Source organism: Tympanuchus pallidicinctus, unplaced genomic scaffold (genome assembly GCF_026119805.1).
Source record: "Tympanuchus pallidicinctus isolate F22 unplaced genomic scaffold, pur_lepc_1.0 scaffold22, whole genome shotgun sequence".
In the NCBI taxonomy this organism is placed as follows: Eukaryota; Metazoa; Chordata; class Aves; order Galliformes; family Phasianidae; genus Tympanuchus; species Tympanuchus pallidicinctus.
In genome coordinates, this window is record NW_026294739.1 from 21210249 (window position 1) to 21230704 (window position 20456).

General features: G+C 48.1%; 1 protein-coding gene across 3 annotated transcripts; it reads left to right on the top strand.

The window, feature by feature from the left end:
• The first annotated feature begins 11367 nt into the window (after positions 1-11367).
• SPTSSB (serine palmitoyltransferase small subunit B) lies at positions 11368-20013 on the top strand. Of its 3 annotated transcripts, none has more exons than XM_052686657.1 (3): positions 11368-11667; positions 13554-13671; positions 18464-20013. In XM_052686657.1, exons 2-3 carry the CDS (start codon positions 13637-13639, stop codon positions 18735-18737), a joined length of 309 nt encoding a protein of 102 aa, XP_052542617.1. In that variant the 5' UTR covers positions 11368-11667; positions 13554-13636; the 3' UTR covers positions 18738-20013. The 3 variants fall into 3 exon arrangements, with proteins under 3 accessions (XP_052542617.1, XP_052542619.1, XP_052542616.1); XM_052686659.1 differs by having other exon boundaries at positions 13557-13671; XM_052686656.1 differs by lacking the exon at positions 11368-11667 and adding an exon at positions 11800-11952.
• The last annotated feature ends 443 nt before the right edge of the window (positions 20014-20456 follow it).

Here is a 20456-nt window from a genome sequence, read left to right on the forward strand (position 1 = left end):
AATCTGCATTTTACTGCTAGAAACCAATTCTGCAACAAGTTGGAAAACCAGATACTGTCCTGTTATACAGCCGGATTGATGAACTGCCAGCAAGTACTGGAAAAACATAATTAATAAAAAACCAAAGCTCTGTCTGCTTAGAAAATAAACTGCTTACATCAAGGGATTGTTAGACAGCTTTTCATTACAAAGGTCAAGTCTATTCCAGAAATATATATAAATTTTTTTTTTTTTTTTTTTTTAATAAAGCCAATGTCTGGGAGGTTTTCATTGTATCAGCTCACCAGCAGTGATTCTGAAGACATCCATTTGAATCCTACCAGCAGGAAAGTCTATTATTCCCAGTGCATACAAAATATGAAGAATTCAGCTTTTCAAACAGCAGCTTGAAAACCCAGATCTTCCTGCAGCTCAGCATTCATCACAGGCAGTAATTTCCCTCAAGACAAATCATGCAGTCACTCTGCCCTAAATTCTATGAGTTCAGTGCAGATATCCCAGCTGAAGACCAACAGACCATCTGGATCATCCCTACCTTGTACACAGTCCCGCTCTCAGGATCACCTGCCCTCGATGGAAATGGTGTCCTTTGATGAAAGAGACTGCCTTATTTTTGGAGAAAATCTGTTTTATTTGAGTGAGTGCTGCTGCTGTGGCCAATGAGAGCTCACATGGTTCAGGGAGAGGGGGTGGTTGGTGATGTTCCCTGAAAGGACCGGGGTGACATTGATATCTGAGGAAATTCAAGTACTTTCCCCAGGCTGGGACACTGCTCTTCACATGGGACTTCTTTGGTTCTTGAGACAAAAAAAAAAAAAAAAAGGTTTTTTGGATCATTAAGAGACTTAACTCTTGCCAAAATGCTGCATGGCCACAGCAGCACTCAATCCTCAGCTCTTCTGTACATACCCAAAGCAGGAGGGTTGTTCTGCAGTGTTGCTCTAAACCTTATCAGCCCTGATCAGCCCTCTGCAACTAATTGATTATCCTTCCTTTTCCCTAGATAACACAACACTCCCTCCTTTCCCCATGACACCAACACGGACAGTGGTTTGTTCTGAGCTTTCCCAGCCCATGCAGGGTGCAGTGAGACGCAGGAATGCGAGGCTGCCTTGCCTTGCCTTGTCTTGGTGAAACACGAGCAAGAAAACCACTTCATTCAATCGGGCTGAATTTACTACATACCAGCACACTCAGTGCTGGACAAGAAAGGCTGCTTGTTTCGGGCAGGCTGCAGAAAACAATCAATTCTCCTTTAATAGAAGCTGAGGGAATTGTAAGCCCCTCTGATTTATTTGGAACTGCGACACTACCTTTTCCTGCACAACGGTCTACAGCTTTCAGCAATAAAAAGTTGATTAAGGACAGTTTATTACTGAGCATAGCAGGCTGGATTGATTCACCATCTTTTCAGACTGTTCCAGAGAAATCAATGAGGAGTTTTGCAGAGCTGCTCGGCACTGGACACGTGTTTGTCGCAGCCCCCGCAGCCCGCTGCTGCTCATTGGATCTGCTGACCACAGAGTTCAGGTCTGGAATTGAAACAGTTATTTAAAAACAAATTAATAACCATTTTCGATGTTGTAATTGGATTCAGCGTGTTAAAATGAATTTCAAATCGTTGGCTCTTCAGAAATTAAATTTCTGGCAAAGCTGTAGCCTGGAACACATAAATCACAGACAAAAGGCATCAATACCAGCCTGTGCATGAGACCTAAATCAAGGACAACACTCAAGTCCCAGGCAGCTGGTGTAAGCCTGAAGCATCTCCACATTGGTGCTACAGCCGAGGGGGAAGCAAACAGCCTGAAATCTCCCAAATCATAGCATTGCCAGCAGCCATTTGGGTTGGCACCCTGCAGCCATGAGATATAAAACCACGAGCAGCTTGGGAACCAGTCAATCCCTTTAAGAGCTATGATTCAGATTGCTGGGGGACACCAACAGTGCTGGAATTCAAGGAGTTTGAGTCTTGGACTCATTGAGAAAAGATCTCTACACGAACAACTCTCCCCTACAAATCCCAAACAGGGCACTTCTCAGTTCAAGGCCATTGGTGTACCAACAACATTTGGAGCCTTCTGCAGAAGGGTCGAGCTGTTTCGGCAGAGATCTGAGTTTCCAGACAAAACCTGTCCAAATGGGTCCTGTCATTAACAACTGAGGTTACTCAGTGGGGCAGAAGTTACCATTTTTAACCAAGATTACTGCATTTTACAGTGCTGCCTCCATATTCACCAGAGCTGCTCTTTCAGGGGCTTCAATCTAATGCCATGTTCGCTGCACACTACAGCTTAAAAAAGAAATTCCACTTTAATCTTGGGCTAGAGTATTTCCTTGAACAGCTTGAATAGTAGCAGCCTAGAATAGTATTAGTAGATTATGTGACAACTGCAGGTTTTAAAATTATACAGTGCTTATTTAGTTACTGAAGCAGTTTGGAAACCTCATAGGTTGAGAGCGTAAATTAAGATTTAACACTAGATTAATCACTTTGTTTATTCGGGGCTCTAGAATCTACATTTCAGTGATATAATGATGCATCTGGTCCATTAACACTCCTTCAAAGTACATTTCAAGCAGACTCCTGGCTTTGCATATTTGCAGATAACTGTTTCAGACTGAAATTTGCAGAGCTGACAATGGAAAAAGGCTGTGGCAGTGCTGCTGATAGCTCCAGACGTGAGCTCCAGCCATTAGTAAGAAGGGCTGGCACCTGCTAATAACTACAGGGACACAACGAGCCTCTCCTGGGGCTTGCCAAAGGCCAGCACAGGGGTTCATCCTGTAGGAAGCTTCAACTACCATGAAGCAGCTCCTCACAGAAGCATCATCCTCACCAGCAACTTATTTCTGCATAGGAGAGTTGCTTCTTAACTAGTGGTGAGCTTGGACAAGGCTCTGATGAAATTCATGGACACCCTGCACCTATAGAGCCTGCTGACTATGGAAACCCACATGGGTAACCACAGGCAAACCAGCAAAGACAACTTTGCAGAAGAAACCTGGAAACGCAGAGCAGTAAGAAATCAGACCTTGGAGGTTCAGCTCCTGTCTCAATGGAAAGGCAGGTTTGCTTGGTAGGTTGGCACAATGCAAACCCAAAGCAGAGCAACACCAGGCACAGCAGCCTCCTGGTGTTTATGCACACAAAACTAAACACAGCTGGTTTGCAAGCTAAAGCACAGAGTGGGAAACATTAATTACAGGCCAAACTATTCCCTCTCTAACCCTTGCAACTCCAGTGCCAACTCCCCACCATGACCATGGTCGAGCAGAACATGCCCTGAGACCCTTGGCTCTCCCCTCTCTGCAGCCCAAGTTACTTATGGAAGAAACTGAGCTACTGCTCACGCAGGATTTAAAATGCTTGACCCTAGAATAGAAATACTGGTGCAGGAGTTTTCATCAGCTACAAAGGGAGAAAACTATAATTGTGTTTAGTGTTGCTGAGATTCAGATATCAAGGGGAAAATAAGGCTGAAAAAAAAATAAAAATTAAAATTAAAATTAAAATTAAAATTAAAATTAAAATTAAAAAACCTGCATCACTGTATGGCAGTGGACCCCACCAGTTCCACTCCATGTGTAGTTTGCCATTTCCTGAGCCTGCTGCTTGGCAGCACAGCTACACCTCTATAGAGATTTATTGCAGTTTAAGGCATAATGGCTGGAAAGGTCCAACATCTCCCATTTCACAAAAATAAGCATGGAGGGAGTTATTTAAGAACTGTAAGAACTTCATGATCCCTATTACATCTTATTGAGTCCATCACTCTGAGTGTTCCTACATGTGTATTTAAGCTATTGATAACATGCACTTATGTGAGAGAGGGGAATCGCAGCCCAGCAGTGCTTGTGGCTCCTCGGGCTGAAGCTCCTTTGCTGGTGCTGCTCTCTGTTGCTCTTTTTGAGACCAGATTGCCCTGCAAAAGGATGTGCTTTACCATAACCAGCTCAGCTGCAGTGGTCCGGCTCCAAACTGGTGCAGGGTCTCCATTGTCACCACTGTACAGATGCTTCCACCTAAGAAATACATCCATTGTGTTCTTTTGGAAACTGGAGCAGGCCAGGGGTAGAAGTGATCAGATTTCCTGGTCCCCTGTTTCACCCCGCTCTGCCTTTGTGCTTCAGCCTGGGGCTGGCACAGAACCGTGCTTCCCTTCATTCTGCTTAAAGAGAAAGGAAGAAAACCACTCTGAATAGCAGTGCCTTTGCTCATAGCAAGTGGTGGGATTGTTTCTCCCTGTCCCTGCAGTGCCAGCTTGCAGGAGAGATGATATCAGTCTGCGGGGCCATGCTCCCTGGAGGCTGTTCTGCCAGCACAGAAACTTCATTCCTACCCACACTCGTGGATGTCTCTGAATTCCCAGGGTTATGTGCTAAAATGAAGAGCAAAACTCATGTACGTTGTTGTACAGCAGTTAAAGAAGCATGGGAAGGTCTCCATTAACCATTTGCAGCTCAGGCACAGCAGCAGATCCTGTTCTGCATCCTTTTTGAAAATTAGGTTTATTTTTTCTTTAAGTCTCCCTCTCCATGTTTAGAAAGTACCTATGTCACTCAGGAAATAGACCCCATAGCTCTGCATAGGAGGCCATGTGCTGCCTTTATGCTTCCTCATTGGAAGGTTCTGCAGCTGATGCAGCCACTCCACTCCCTATGGTGGATTATGGTGGATACCCCAGCATTGCACGTTCTGAGATGAAACAACCCTAAAGGATGTATGTCCTGCATAGAGCATACTGCAAGCTAACAGCATTGCCTGCTGTACAGAGCCTGCTTTGCAGGTGGGCTGGGCTCGATGATCTCTGCAGGTCCATTCCAACCCCTACAATTCTGTGATTACTTATAGCTGATTGTTTTTAAACTGATATCAAAGCGACCCAAAACATCAGTTCCTCTCAGACTCCGTATTTTCCTGTATCTCATACGGGCTCTGAATGATCCGATAAACATCGCATTGACCCCTACAAACAGCCACGAGCTGTGAGTGACTTCGTTAAGCAAAGCCCGGAGCCGGTGAGGCCGGCGCGGCTCGCTCCGCGCATCCTTCAGCACACGGTTTAGCCGTGCAGACACGGCTGGGCCGCTAGAGAGCAACATCGGCCCGTGTTTTCCTGCCTGCCTTAACGCAATTTCTCTCCAGCCGGGAAAATGTTCACCTCCTCCTCTGCGCCGGGTCCCTGCACGCACCGCACCGCATTGCACCGCGCCGCGCATCCCACCCAGAGCGCATCTAAGCCCCGAAGACCAGGTTGTAACATTCACACCCCAATATTCAAACACGATGCTTTTGGTTTTTGCAGCAAGGAAACTGTGAGCTCACTGCAATGGTGCAGCAGTTCCCAGGTACGAAAAACTACCATCAGTTTGCACAGGTAGATGAATTTCTCCTGTCTGACCGCCGGGGTGGTTTTCCCAATTCCAGCAGACACCGAAGGCGGATGCCGGCGTCACCAGCAGAGGGCAGATGCTGGCTTTTCAAACATTATATTCCAGCCCTGTTGTGCAAGCCTAACATCATCAGTGTCCACCCAATTCTTTCAGCAGCCACGGAGGGTCCCTCTGTCTCCATACGCCTGCCGCGTTCCTTCTGAAAGGCAGAAATCAGTTAAAATCGGGGGGTTGTGCTTTTTGAAAAGGGAGGTGTGGTATAGAGAAGCAGCCGTGCTGCTGACCTGCAGCTTCTCATGGGACTTAGGATATTTAGTATTCTTAGAGCTTAATCTCTTAAAACCTTGTGATTGCAGAAAATGGCAGATTTCATTTAGAAAAGTCAGCTCCAAGCCCTGTGTGCGAAAGGCTCAGGCTCGAGGAGGAAAATGACAATAATCCCAAATGTAATTGCATTTAACCTTTTCCAGTCTTATCATTTGAGAAGAAATGAGTCGTGGCTCGCGATATTTAAGCGGTATCAACCCAGAAACTACAGCCAGTGGAACACAGAGGCAGCAAGCCGTGTTTCTGATCACTTCACACAGGAAACCAGCGATTGGGTGTGAGGCTCATGTTGTGCCAAGGGAGGGTCAGATTGGATATTCATAGAATCACAGAATGGCTTGGGTTGAAAAGGACCACAGTGCTCATCCAGTTCCAACCCCCTGCTATGTGCAGGATCACCAACCAGCAGCCCAGGCTGCCCAGAGCCACATCCAGCCTGGCCTTGAATGCCTGCAGGGATGGGGCATCCACAGCCTCCTTGGGCAACCTGTGCCAGTGCCTCACCACCCTCTGGATGAAAAACTTCATCTTAACATCCAACCTAAACCTCCTCTGTCTTAGTTTAAAACCATTCCCCCTTGTCCTATCACCATCCACCCTTGTAAACAGCTGTTCCACCTGTTTATATGCTCCCTATTGGAAGGATATTAGGAAATATTTCTTCTCCAAAGAGCAGTGATGCAGTGTCACAGTTGCCCAGGGAGCAGTGGGGTCACCATCCCTGGAGGTGCTCCAGAACCACGGAGATGTGGCACTGAGAGATGCGTGCAGTGGGCACGGTGGGCTGAGCTGGGGTTGCAGTTGGTGACCTTAGAGGTCTTCTCCAACCTTCATGGTTCTGTGATTCTAAGAGGTGGCAACCCCTCTCCGTCCAACACAGCTTATCCAAGTCAAAGTGCTTCAGCAAAACCTCTTCTCTTACCCATGCTATTTAGTCAGGAACAGTGCAATCGTCACCTGTTTGAACACTGGCCTGAAACTATCCAAGTTAATCACCCTCTAACGACACAGTGTGCTTGCAGATCTCTGCAACAGCCAGCTTTACCCCACAGAGCTGCTCATCCCGCTCCCCATGGCACAATGCCACGTCGGGATATGTTGCAACTCCCCCAGGAAATACAGAACTGGAAATACAGAACTGGAAATATCTACTTTGCTTTAGCTTGAACTCTCCATTGCCCTGGCAATTTTGTAATAGAGCAAGGTTGCACCATTTGGAGTCACGGGTGTTTAAAAGGAGGGTGCTGCAACCTCATAATCCCCAGAGCAGGCAGAAACCTGGGAATGAAATGGTCTGTGACTTGTGGTGGACCCAGAACTCAGTGGGAGGTGGTGGTATTTGCAATATCAAAGTGCCCCAGGAGAGGGAGAGAATTGTTTTTTTTTCTGACATACAAACTAGATGTGAAGGACTTTGGATCAAAACTAAAGTCAGAGGAAAGATTCCCACTGATGCCTTTGGAATCAGCTCCTCACGCCCAGCAAGGTGAAAATTAACCACCTTAGAAACACAATGGTCTGTTTAAGAGGTGCGAGGCAGCGGGAGCACAGCGACAAGGGCTGCCTCATTTCACACCGCAGCCTGCTCCAAAAGGCTCGTGGGGCTGGCATCTCCCAAAAAGAGCAAGCACTCACTGCTGCCTCTGCAGGGGACTTTCCTGAGTGAAAGCATCCCGTGCCAGGCAGGGTTACACTGCCACCCACCAAACCCCGTCCTTGTCCCACGTAGTTTTCCTCGTTTCCCCTGGGGATGCCATGGGAGGAGCCCAACTCCCCCCCTCCCCTGCTCCTCACCCTGCAGCAGCAGAGAATCTTCGACAGAATAATGTAGGCAGATATACAATAGTAATAAATTAATATTATAAATAAATCATGGCACGTACTTGTTGGATCTCCTGAATGGCAGCAGAGGAATTCCTTTCCTTCTTTCCTAGCAGGCTTTGAAAAGGAAAAGAGGGAACAAAACCATGCCTCGATAGGCTGGAAATCAGATGGATTTCCATGGCAGTAGCTGCTGTCTGTGAGGTGATGGAGACTCTGGGTCCCAAGTGCAGTGAGGAGCTTTCCTATATGCCAGACTTCATGTGAAATATAGCACAGTTCTGTGACCAGAACTGAAAGACAAAGAAGGGTGTTCCCTGTCTGCAGGCATAGCCGTGATGGAGTCAGGATGATGGGCCAGAAGGTGGGAAAGAGAAGGGTAACACAAAAGGCTTCAGAGATTTCCCACAGGAAACTGGTAGCAAAATGAGCATGATTACTCACACAGCTGGCTGAGCTCCTGTGGCATTGGGAAAGAGCACGAGGAGATGAAGCAGATAGTGGGTAGGATGGCTTTGTGTTCCGACAGAAGTGAAAGCCTTCTCCAGCAGTTGGGTGCTACCCAGAGCTGCACACCCAGCTGGCAATCCACGCAGCCAAGCACAGCCTTCCTCTCCAGAGAGATGCATTATGCTCCCAAAGAAAAGTTTTCCTTTCCAGGTCTTACCAACGAGCTTATTTAGGAAGATGCCAACTAGGGATGCCAATGCAAACAATGGCTTTTGCATTAACGCCTCCGGGAAAAGGCATTTCTAATCCACAAGGACAAATACCCACAGCTGATGCCTGAGTGAGGGTTGGGCATGGGCATGCTCGGATCTTCTGTAGGTCATTTACAAGATTAAGGCTCTAACAAAAGATCACAAACTCGCTTACACAGACCATTACACTGGCTGTAACAATTTAGTATTGTCAAAGGGATTCATCAGGAGCTTGTCCTGATATGATCTGAATCATTACAGATTCTGCCCAGCCCTGGTACTCAGTGTTGATTAATCCAACCTTTTAATTATGCCTGCTAACAGGCTTTGGTATGTCACTCAGCCCTTCTGCTCCAGTCAGGGCACAGGCAGGACTGCCCAGCTGGAATCTGCCCCTCGATGCTGATGTTCATAAGGACAATGAAGGGATGCTGCATATAAGCAGTTTCCCATGTAACATCATTTCTGACTTTCTGTGTTGGAGCGCTGGCACAGGGACTGGACAGGAGCTGAGGTCTTCTCCTTGGGGATCTCCAGGAGCCACCCAGGCCTAGGCTGGGATCAGCCCTGTTGGAGCAGAGCTGGGCTGGAGAGACCCAGGGGTGCCTCAGCTCCCTGCGACTCTGATGCTGTGCTTCTGTCGCACCAGACCACACATCCCACCTTGTACAAAACTCCAAGGATCTGCACCATGGGGCAGGATCAGACCCAGCCCTGCAGTAACCTCCCCACCAGTGCCCAGACAGGTGTTCAGCTAAACCCAGAGCAGAGATAACCACCCACAGCCCTTACACCTATCCCATGGGGGTGATTGCTTTATCCGAGCTGCCCCATAATTAGATAAAATGTTCTTCTCTAATCTGTGGGGCTGACTTTGAGCACAGTTTTGTCAGGACGTTTGCCTGCAGGATTTTTGCTTCTGTGCTTCAAGTCAAACTACTCTTATCTCGAATGAAACTGCATGGCCTTGCCCGTGGATTAGCAAAAGTCACCACCTGCACAACACTCAGTGGAGCTAATAAAATCATCACCGTGGCACTCCGATACATTTGGTAAATATTTGCCATTCAAAGTTTGCAAATATCAAAGGCACACACAGGTTATGGCACTAATTCAGACAGCTAAAAAACGGAGGGCTTTATTTTTAGAACATTCATCCTTTTGTGCCCTCAGAGTTGCCCTAATCGTTAAAAAGCAGCCTCAACAGCCTGGGGGCTTAAATCAGGGGTGGATGAAACCAGGCAGACGTGGGTGAAACGATGTGCAGAAAACAAGGCATATAGACAGTGCCTAAATCCATGCTGACTTTGGCAGGAGCCACTGCGGGAGGGAGCAGCAGCAAATGGGATCAGCACACCAGGCCAGCAAAGCCTGGTGTGCAATGCACCCCAGCCCTGTGGTGAGCACTGCAGACGCAGGATACATTCAGAGCACCATTTTGGCTTTATAAATGCTCCGCTGGCCTTTGTGGCAGGTGTGCAGTGTTACTGATGTCTCAAAGGAGTAATCTGCAGGATGTTTCCTGCAGGAGCGAAAGCCAACACTTAAATGCTTGGCAATAATTAACACAAATCCCTGGTGGTGAAACGAGGAAGGTAGGAGATCTTCCAGAGCGCTAGACAAGGAAACAGACTTCTTTTTATGTACTTCATAAATTCATGACTTTGCTATGACTTTTGCCATGCCAAGAGCGTGACGCATTCTGACGCTTTGGGTTCAGTGAAGTTCAGAACGCGGTGACAGTGACCCCAAGGAAGGTGGCAGCTAGGTCTGCTTCTGCAAGTATTTCTGAGGGAAAGATGAGGGGTACCCACTCACAAAATGCATGTTGTACTGAGCTCCATCCACCCAGGCACCAGGCTTCTCCCCAGGCTGAGCTGCCTGCACACACTCCATGCAGGTTCCTGTGGTTCCCTGTCACCAGTGAAGCGTCTCTGCTCCACTTTGCACTCGAAAGGAGCGCATCTATTTGTTAGTTTAAAACAAAGCCTCTGCGTAAGTATTTTTGGGATCAAAGACTAAGCCAGCATCGCCTCTGCAGTCAACATCCATAAAAATAGCAGCAGGAGAAAGAGGCACTGTTCTTACTATGTGAGCTGAGAAGGGGAGCGTCGCATCCTGATTGCCCCTTTGCTGCCAGCGCTACTCCATGCAAGCACCTCTTAAAGATACTACACCAGGAAAGAGCCTTTTTAAAGCATCATTAAAATGTGCTCAGATGCAAAAGGACAGCTCCCATGACTGTTGTGACATTTGGCCTTTGAAACAGTTTGTGTTCCTTTATGGCCTTCAGCAGACTCTGGTCTATGCAGGAGCGGCGGCAGGCGGCCCCGCGGTACTTGCAGGTCAGCCCATGCTCTGCTGTCCCATTGGCAGCCAGTTGGTGTCACCTTGTAATGCAGCCCATGTTGTTGGATTTTTCAGCTCCCCCAGCCCAGCTCATCCCTCTGCCCGGCTGTGGGAGCTGCCTGACACCGGATAGGGACAGGCCACTGGCAAGGATCTGGCATAGAGGCAGCCCCGGGCCCAGCAGCATCTGGGACAATTCTCAGCACCTCCTTTGGAGCTGAAGGGAAGGGGTTTTGCCCTCAAAATGGAATGCAAGCCTCGTGGCAGTGGAGGAGGCCAGGAACTACACGGGGCTGCCCCATCTCAGCCACTTCAAAGCAAAACCCATAACCTTAAAGGAAAGGATATGTTCTTAATGCCATTCTTTTATCACACAGTGACAACTTAGAGGGTGGGATCAGCCCTGTGAGAGGAGAACTGCCACTACTTGGCTCAGTGAATGAGGTTGCACCTGGTGTCCCGTGCCAAGGGGAGCAGTCAAGATGCAATCTGCTACTTCATTCCTCACTTGTACTTCAAATTCAACTTCAGTAGCTCTTTGGTAGCAAGCAGGACACTCAGATACACTTTTAGATATTGCGGGTTGAATAAACTCAGGAAACCTGGGACGCCTGTATTGCAGCATTGTGCAGTTCCCAGAATTTCAAAGTCTTGTGCATACTTGCTCACTCATCTCTTCTTTTCTGGAAACACCTCCTCTGATACACCAGCATAATTTCCCTCTGCGTGCCCAGCACGCAGCTTCCTTGCAGCCACACAAAGCACAGTATAGCGCTCCGCTCTCAGCCCCTTCCAGCCGCAGCGCGAGCTGCGTTAGCAGCCTACGAACCGCAGCAGCGAGAAACAGCAGAGGAAGGCTCCAGGTGCTCAGAGAAACCCAGAGGAAGGCTCTCGCAGCCAGAGCGCGTTACGCAGCTTCCCCGAGCAGATGCCACCCGCAGCCGCCCGGGAACCTCAGAGCTCCTGCGGCAGCGGGCGGAGCGGGGCGGAGAGGCGCGGAACGGGGCGGGCGGCCGCGGAGGTATTTCAGCGCGGAGCGGAGAGGAGCGGGGCGGAGCGGCGCGGGGCGCAGGTGAGGGCGGTGCGGGGCTTCGATGCCAGCGGGCGGTGCGGGGAGAGCGGGGCCGGCGCGCGGCGCTTCTCGCTGCCGGTCGCGGGTGACCTTGGAAGAGCGGAGCCGCGCTGACGGTTGTACCGGCGCTGCGCCGGGCAACGCGGGGCCGGGCCAGGCCTCGGGAGGCTGCGGTGGGAGTGAAAGAGCAGGGAGCCGGTGCGGGAGGTGTTGCGCAAGGACGGGTTGCTGGATGCGAGGTCGCTCTGTACTTGTTGCTGTAGAGCTGCAGTGAGGGGGATGCAGGTGCCGCTGCGGCTGTCAGGAGGATGGGTTGCCTTTGCAGGGGTTGGCTGAAAATAAGTCCGAGTGCTCTGAAAGGATGAAATAGGTGGAGGGGGGGGGAGGTGAAGGTGCTGCTCAGACTGATGCGGTTTTTCTGCCTGCTGTGTGCTCTTTTTTTCCCCTGGATCTGCGTGTCCCTTCCAGTTACCTTCCACTGGGAAAAGCTGCAGGAGTGCCTCCCTGCTGTACGAGATGGGGTGGGACGGGGAGAATGTGCTTAATCTGCATGCCTGGTGCTGTGTATTCACAAACGCTTGAGGACGTTTGTTTTGCACATCAGTATTACAAGCACGGCGCAAATAGCTGCCACGAGAGAAATTCAGGCAGCCCTTGGAGCGCATCCTGGATGCTGCGGTTTTGGCAGGGAAATGCAGGGCAGCTCTGTGCAGCGTGCGGGTGTTGTTTCTCAGGATGGGCAACGGGGTGAAAGAGTGCCCAAAAGGTGCTGTTGTCACTCAGTGCCACGGGAGTGGCTGGGATGCACGACCCAGTGAAGCACCAAGGCTCAAGCCGTACTGAAGTGCAGCTTCTGCTGCTTTAGAGGGATGTCAGCACAGCAGTGCAGTGCAGCAGTGAAGAGCTGCGTCCTGTTCCACTGCCAGGAGAGCAGGGACACTTCTCATCTCCTCCCCTCCAAAAGTCAGTGGTGGTTTTGCTATCCCCCACACATAAGGGGTGTCCTCTATCAATAGTTCAGAACTGTTCGCTCGTAGGGATGAAGTGTCTTGCCAAGGAGGTTGCTCCTTATCACATCTGTGGGGTTAAATAGGTTTCTGAAAAATGCAAATCTCCCTTTTTATTTCATATCTGTTGCAAGCATCTCACTTTGTGTCTCTTTTCACCTCATGGACTGATAACCAGCGTGGTGCCACACTGCTGCCTCTCATCATTGCCCAAGGGAAATGCCCAGGGGAAATGCATGAGAGTTGGGACCTGCTTGCACCAGTACCTGTCAGCACTGCACAGGATTCACCTTCTCGCGTTACACACAGTACAAAAGCAGCTATTGTTTTCAGCTCCTGCTGGAAGGATTCAATCTGGATGCCCCATCCCTGGAGGAATTCAAGGCCAGGCTGGATGTGGCTCTGGGCAGCCTGGTCTGCTGGTTGGTGACCCTGCACACAGCAGGGGGGTTGAAACTCGATGATCATTGTGGTCCTTTTCAACCCAGGCCATTCTAGGATTCTATGAAAATACATTTGAAAGTAAAGCTTTCTGAAGCCCATCCTTGGATATTTTGTGGGGCGAGCAATGGGTCACGCTGCCTTCAGAACTTCACCTTAAGGTCCCTTGAAGGATCTGGCTGAAAGCTTTGAGGTCTTAGGGAGCTTAGGTTAGCCCCCAAGAGCAAGGTCATGAGTCGTGTAAGATACCCCACAGAAGAGTTCTGCAGAAATTCTAAATGTTTTAAGCCAGTGCAATCCTAGTGCTGGTCTCTAGTTACAAATCTGAGGTCATGTTGGGAATCAGCTTTCTTCAAAACCATGTTAATGTGTCCACTGATGATACAAGGAAAGCCAGCCCTGATATCTCACCATGCCAATTCATGTTTCCTTCCCCAGCAACGCTCACCAGCAGAGCTCAGCTCAGCTCCAGCACAGAGTCCTAACGTGGGAAGAGGAGCAGAGCCCGGAGCACGCTTAGCATGGAGAAAGCTGGAAAGGAAGGAGCTTGTCAGCCGTAAGTACAAGATAGCTGGGTAGGACAGCATCTGAAGAAAGTTCTTTGAAAAGTTATTTTGGCATGAAGACTGGCACAGGAAGAAAACAGGACAAAGGTCCTCCAACCTTATCTTTGTTGCAGAGGGGGGTCTCTGACCAAATCCCATTGTCCCCAAGTACAGATGTATCCAGGCAGCTCAATGACAGCTCCAAACTGGTGCCTATGGCAACAGTACTGACAAAAGCATGTGCACATGGGGCCAGGTTTGTGTTCAGAGCTGCATAGGAGGAAGCTGAGCTTAGGTTTTGTGCAGGTGTGGCTCAGCCATTCCTGTAGTGCCAATCGATTACTGCTTCGCTGCCTTACTGGAAGCTACCCATGGCAAGTGGATGGCTGCCTGTCAGCAGTGAAAGGAGTTTGTTAGACTCCTGAGTCTTGTATGTATTGTTGGCACAGGATGCCCAGGGAGGTGTCCAAGAACCGTGGAGATGTGGCACTGAAGCACGCGGTCAGTGGGCATGGTGAGGATGCACCTGGGGATCTTGGAGGTCTTTTCCAACCTTCATGATTCTATTATTCCATGTAATTTAATATTTTTTTTTTTCTTTCAAATGAAGCAAATGGCAACTGTGCTGCCACAGATGTCAGCAGAGAGGGGGGTTTGTGCTGACAGGTTGGGAAGCTGACGGGGAGCCCAGGGTAAAGCAGAAATGTGGCTGAAAATGCCACTGCCGTTACTTCTGCTCCTGAAGTATTTTTCCATTCCTGGAAGTCTGGTGTTTTTCCAACTCCTGGCTGCCGTCAGAGCATGTTGACCAGCACTCACAATGGCTGAGTCATGGCTGGTAGTAAAACATCACCGAGGCTGAACTTCATTGAGGTGTTGGGTGCATGAATGGAGATAAGTAAGTGTGTGCACATGGAGCTCGCTGGCACGCTCCCTGCTCCCTGGAGGATGAATGCTGAGGAACAGAAACCATAAATAGTAATAAACACACAGTGCTGCTGTGCGTTTTTGCTCCAGAATTACAGGAGAGGGGATCTTTATTAAAATCTTTATGCAAAGATGCTTGTAATGGTGCCTAATAGCCCATAATGTCGACGGGTCATTGCTGTTCCTTTCATTGATGCTCTTTATCTGGCATTACCTCCCTGTGAAGAACAAGCTTTGGGGTGCACTTAAAATCTAAGTACTGCAGGGCTGTGCTCGGCAGGAGGTGGCAGGCAGCTTGCTGGGCTGAGCTGACACTGTGGCCAGGGGCTGTGCTGCATGCAGGGATTTGGAGCAGCACAGCTGCAATAGAGCACAGACCGTGTCCCCAGGCAGTGCTGGCGCTTCGATTTTCCACACCATTTTAACTACTGCCTCATCTAAATTTCATCCCCATTTCTTCCCAATTCCTTGTCCACAGGACCTGCATTTCATTCATTATGCACCGTTTGGTGCTCACTGAATAAAACATATTAAAGCAAGTGCACGACGGACTGGGAATGCGAATCCCTTTCTCGTTCCATTTGCATTTCTCAGAGATGTCAGCCTACATAAAATCAATGGGGTCACCCCAGAGTTATGTCAGCACTAAGAGGGACAAGACTGGTGCCTTGGAGAAGTCAGGACAGGCTGTCTGAGTAACAGCAGACAAAAAACCTCTGTCGCAGTCAGATTACAGATGAGAACAGTTAAAGCCCATACAAATTCTTTATCCATATTTTTCAATATCCAATGGACGTGGCTACCCATACTTCTAGTAGCTGAAATGACTTGCACAGCTCCCCTGCAGGAATGTTTCCTTCCAGAGGAAATTCCCAGTGTGTGCATTTGGGCATATGTCCCTCAGCCCCCAGAGCTGCAGACCAAGTCCCCAAAACTCTGTCACACAAAGCAGAAAAGCTATAGCAAAGTACTTCACACTGGCATCTCTAAATCATACCACCCAGCACTGCCGTAGCACTGCGAATCAAGATTATTAGTACCATTATTAGTACCATTTTTTATGTTAAGCGTGCCCTTAAATGAAACCTGGCATACTTTTTTGGGTGATGATTTATCTTTTCAGCTAATCAGAGATGTGTGTCAGCAAGCAAGAAAATCAGGTTGCCACTTAGAGCAATAAAAGCTGCTTTACAGGTTTCTCTTCTTGCCTTTTTCCTTGGAGGTGAAATTGCTGAAAATAACTGGATCGTTGCTTAATGGTTTTATAAGCTGAATTCTATTCATTTTACTCATAGCTGGTGGTAACAGTCCCATGCCTTCTAAACAGGAAGGCATTTCCACAGCGCAGCTGAATACTCGGATTGAAATCTGTAGACAACTGAGTGCTAAGCTGAAGTTCCCTGACAGCACTTTATCTCCTCCTGCACTCAGTATTGCACACTGAGGAATGTTTAGCAGAGGACCCTTTCAACATGGTGCTCCTGCTGACTGCAGCTTTAATGTCATAGAGCCCTATAATGCTTAACAGCGCAAGCAGAAGCTTCTTTAGGACAAGCCCTGTTTAAAATGCTTCTGATAGCACTGCAGCTAACTGGTCTGGGTGGAAGGCAAGAGGTGTTGAGCTTTGGGGTCTGGCTCGTGCCTCAGCTGATGCAGAGGGGATACCTTCAGGAAAGGTATCTGTGCCACAGTAACACAGTGGGTTCTGGTATCTCGCTATCTGAGCAGCTCGTTTAAGAGAGCTTCTTCCTTCTCATCTATATTTTCCTTTTATAAATTATGCATCTAGAGCTGCATTATTCCAAGCCACCCCCCATGCTCCTGCTAACAGAGGAAGTCGGGGTGGTTAGGTGCAGCAAAAGTGTTTGTGGCGAGGACACAGACTGTAATTTGAACATCTTTTACTTATCTCAACCTCCATCATTCTTCTGGAGGTTACGCAGCCTGCACACAGACAGCTCGTGCTGGAGGAGCAGGGCAGCAGGAGTGCTATTGCAGCGTGTGTTGCTTGGATCAGTGACTGAGATGAAATAAAGTCCTCAGGCTAGAGAAATTTAGCAAAATTGTATTGCTGTCTCTGGTATGAGTCAAGAGGTCTGCTGCTGATTTACTTCATACTGCATTCATGTATCCCTCCAAAACAGCACCATCTCCTCAGTGACAGTGCTCAGCCTGCAGCCTGGTCCAGTATCAGTGCAATCAGCCTGAGGAGATGTTTTGTTATTTTGGCTCTTCCTTCTCGAAGTGAAGGGGGTCAGCTCTGCATGATGTCTGTGTGTGCATGTGCTGCTGTGGGCAGAAGGCTGTATCAGCCCACGACTCCTCCCCATAACCCACAGCCCCAACAATAGCCTGGCAAGTTCAAGCAGCACAGCAGAGCCCTGCAGCTCTCCTCTGGTCAGGCTTAGCAAGTGTTTACTCAGAGATATATGAGTTTAACTAGCACAGCTATAACCCCAGTGTAAATAGCGTAATCCTAGATAGCACAAGAGGGCCCTTATCATCCTACCTTCAATCCTATAGGCAAGGGCTTAACCTCTTCATTGAAAAATGCTGCTCTTTCTGCAGAAGGTATAAATAGAGACACTCTTGGCTCCCAGTGAGTCACAGTTTGCCAGCTGTGTCATTTTTATTACAAGCTTTGCAATATTTACAGGGCTCTAAGGCCTCTCCTGAGTCTGGCCTTGCAATAATTTATCCGAATGGAATCATCTTCCATTCATACCAGGGCAGAAGCCCACGGCAGACCTTTCTCCCCAGCCTGTACCCTAGCCACTGATGGAGGTTTAAAATAGAAGGGCTGTGCCAAAGCACGGATGGAGGGAGCTGGTAGGCTTCCTGGAGAGGCAGCTGTTGCTCAAAACCTTTGCACATCAGTACTAAACTAACGTGTCCGAGCATCTCTGTGCCTGGTGCTTTAGGCAACAGATTGCAGACCTAAGTGATGCACTGGAAGCAGGACTGAAGTCTGTTGCTTCCTTTTGCCACGAGCTAACCTGTTTAATATGCATGTCCTTAAACTCAGCCCTGCAAAAAGCCTCATAAAGGAGTTCAGCCTTGTAGAGTTGCTCAGTGTTCTGTCCGTTTTCTCTAACTATGGTTTCAGCCTGAAATTAAGGATTATTCAAAATACTGCAAAACAACTTGTAACTAAAAAAAAGAGTGGAAAGCAAAGCTCATTTCCTAGTTAATACTCGCTCAGCCATTCTCCTTTGTGTGGAGATGGGAACAGTGAATGCATAATGCTATTACCTGAGAGGAAATTCCTTCCTAGACTTGTAAATTCCACTAAATACTCTTTTAATCTGTAATGTACCTGAATGAGCTGGAAAAAAAGATGTAATTTGAGATGACTTTTCTCTCCTCTTTATTGCTTGTCTTTGCTTTATTCCCAACAGTTGCAGAGTAATAACAAATGATTATTAGAAGAAAGCAGTCTTCATAGAGCAGCCCTTTTAATTTCATCTTTGCTGCAAGGACTGAGAGCCTGCTGTCAGCACGTATGGAAGCTGGCCCAAGCTGGCCTTTTAAATGCCTCTTACCCTGACTTCCACCTGAACCCTGCGCCTTTGCAAGCTAATGCAGTTCTAATTCTTACTGTGCAATGAATAGCCAAACTCATAACCACCATGCAGGAATTGAGTGCCCAACTGATACAACTTGAGTAACTGCAGGCAGCAATTCCCAGAGCTGCAGGCTGTCTGCCTCCACCCCAGGGCAGTTGAGGCAGGTGTTGGTACTGATGCACTGCATTTAACTTTAATTTGTGTAACAATTACAGGCGGAATTGGACTTGCAATGATGGTCACCCCATCGGTTTTATCTCCGGGTCCTTTGTTCCACTGCAGCCACAATCTGAGCTTCTTATCATTACAGGTCACCGTCTCAGAACCACTGGAGCCTGGCGATGGATATTAAGCGTGTGAAGGACTATATCTACTGGCTGTACTACCAGTACCTGCTGATCACCTGCAGCTATGTGCTGGAGCCGTGGGAGCAGTCCATGTTCCACACCATCACGGTGACTGTTTTTGCAATGGTGGTGTACACGGCGTATGTCTTCGTCCCCATCCACGTCCGTTTGGCTTTTGAGTTCTTCTCCCAGATATTTGGGGTCCAGCCCGACAGCACGGTGTCTGTGGTGAACTGAACTTGGCTGAGCAGTGGCCAGCAGCTCTCGCAACGTCTGAAATGCAACGTCTTCTACAACCTTGTGTATTTATTCTGAAGAAGTTTGGCAGTTACGAAAACACCATTTTCTCTTACAAAATACGGCTCGCTTAATCACCATAGCTGACAACCAGAATAATGCACTGCCCGCTGGCTGCACGGTGCTGGTTAAATCAAACCAGGCCAGCTTTTGTTGTGCGATAATGAAACACATCCTCTGGAATGCAACACTTCCTCGTATTCTACTGCGTCACTCTAAGAAAAATAGTCATGTACCACGAGTCCCCTGCATTTAAGAGCATCTTCTAGTCTCTAGCACCTCCAGGACTTAACTTCTTTGGCTTAACAGAAGGCAGGCAGTTCAGAATTACGTGGTTTTTACACTTCCTGCACCCTGATTTTGCCATATTGGCATATGGGAACAGCAGAGGCTGCTGAGGATGGCTGTGAGGAATGGCATTATGGAAAGACGTTCAGTCAAAGACGTTCAGAGTACTGTGGCACAATACACTGTGCTTCCCTTGACCCAAGTGAGTGAATGTAAGGAGATGAATGAAACGCAGCACGATTTGAGAGCTACTGTCTGGTTATTGGCTACTGGATTTTAATGGATAAGAAATTAGAAGAGAAAGTGATATGACTATGAACTTGAATCCAGCTGTCTGCATGTGAGCTGCCGCATCTGGTTTTAGGTAGTCTAAATAAGATAGTGACAAATCAGCCTGTAGGTGATCTTGCAGTTTGCTGGAAATGATGCCAAGAAGCAGAACGGGCTCTGTGTTGGTGCAGCTCTGCCACCCCTGAGAAAGGCTGAGCCATCCCTTATTTCTGCTCCCGTTCACTGAGGCAAACAAAGCGCGGCACCAGGGGAAGATGATCCAGTAAGTAGAGTGGAAGTAATACTTTTAAAACTGCAGGGATGATGCCTGAGTGCTTCAAGAGATCTCCTTTATAAAGAAGAAATGAGATTTGTTTTAATTGCCTGCGAGACATCTCTCAAACAGTGGAAGGTTTGTTGGTTTTTCACTCTCCGTTTGAAGCAAATATCAATGCCAAATGATAAGTTATACAGTGCATGTATCAGCTGATGCTACTGTTATTAAAATGAGAAGCGTGAAATGTAAATAGCAGCGCTTCAAAGAATGATGCCTTCCTATGTTTGTTTGGAAACTAAGACATGTTTTGAAGGTTGAACAGATCTGAACATGTGTATGCAGTTTTTCAGAAAACAATAAAAATTTACTCTTTGGAAACAGGATTTCAGTGCTGTGGGCTCTTGCCGTGTGTTCTCCTTGCTCATGGGTACACTCACGTTGCCAATACAAGCGGATCACTAAAGTGGATGAATTCCCTTGGGGCAACCACTGCCTTGCTTCAAATTAAGGCAAAGAGTGGCTGTAGGTGCTGGTGGCACAGCAACTGAAGGCTTTAGGCTTAAGTGAGAGCTGAAGGCTGGCTGTCCTTTTGTTAGCCAGCAACGGTTATGTAGCAAGCTGCAATCACACTTAATGGCACTGGAGGAGGTGGAAATTATCAAGTACCCATGAAAAAGTCTATGAAAGCAGACTATGAAATAGAATAAAAGTAATAACCTGAACATCAAGGCAAAGAATGATTGGCCTAGCTAATTGGTGCTTGAACTGAAAATAGCTCCCAGTACCCTATCCTCCAAAGATTCTACTTTTTAATTAGATAATGC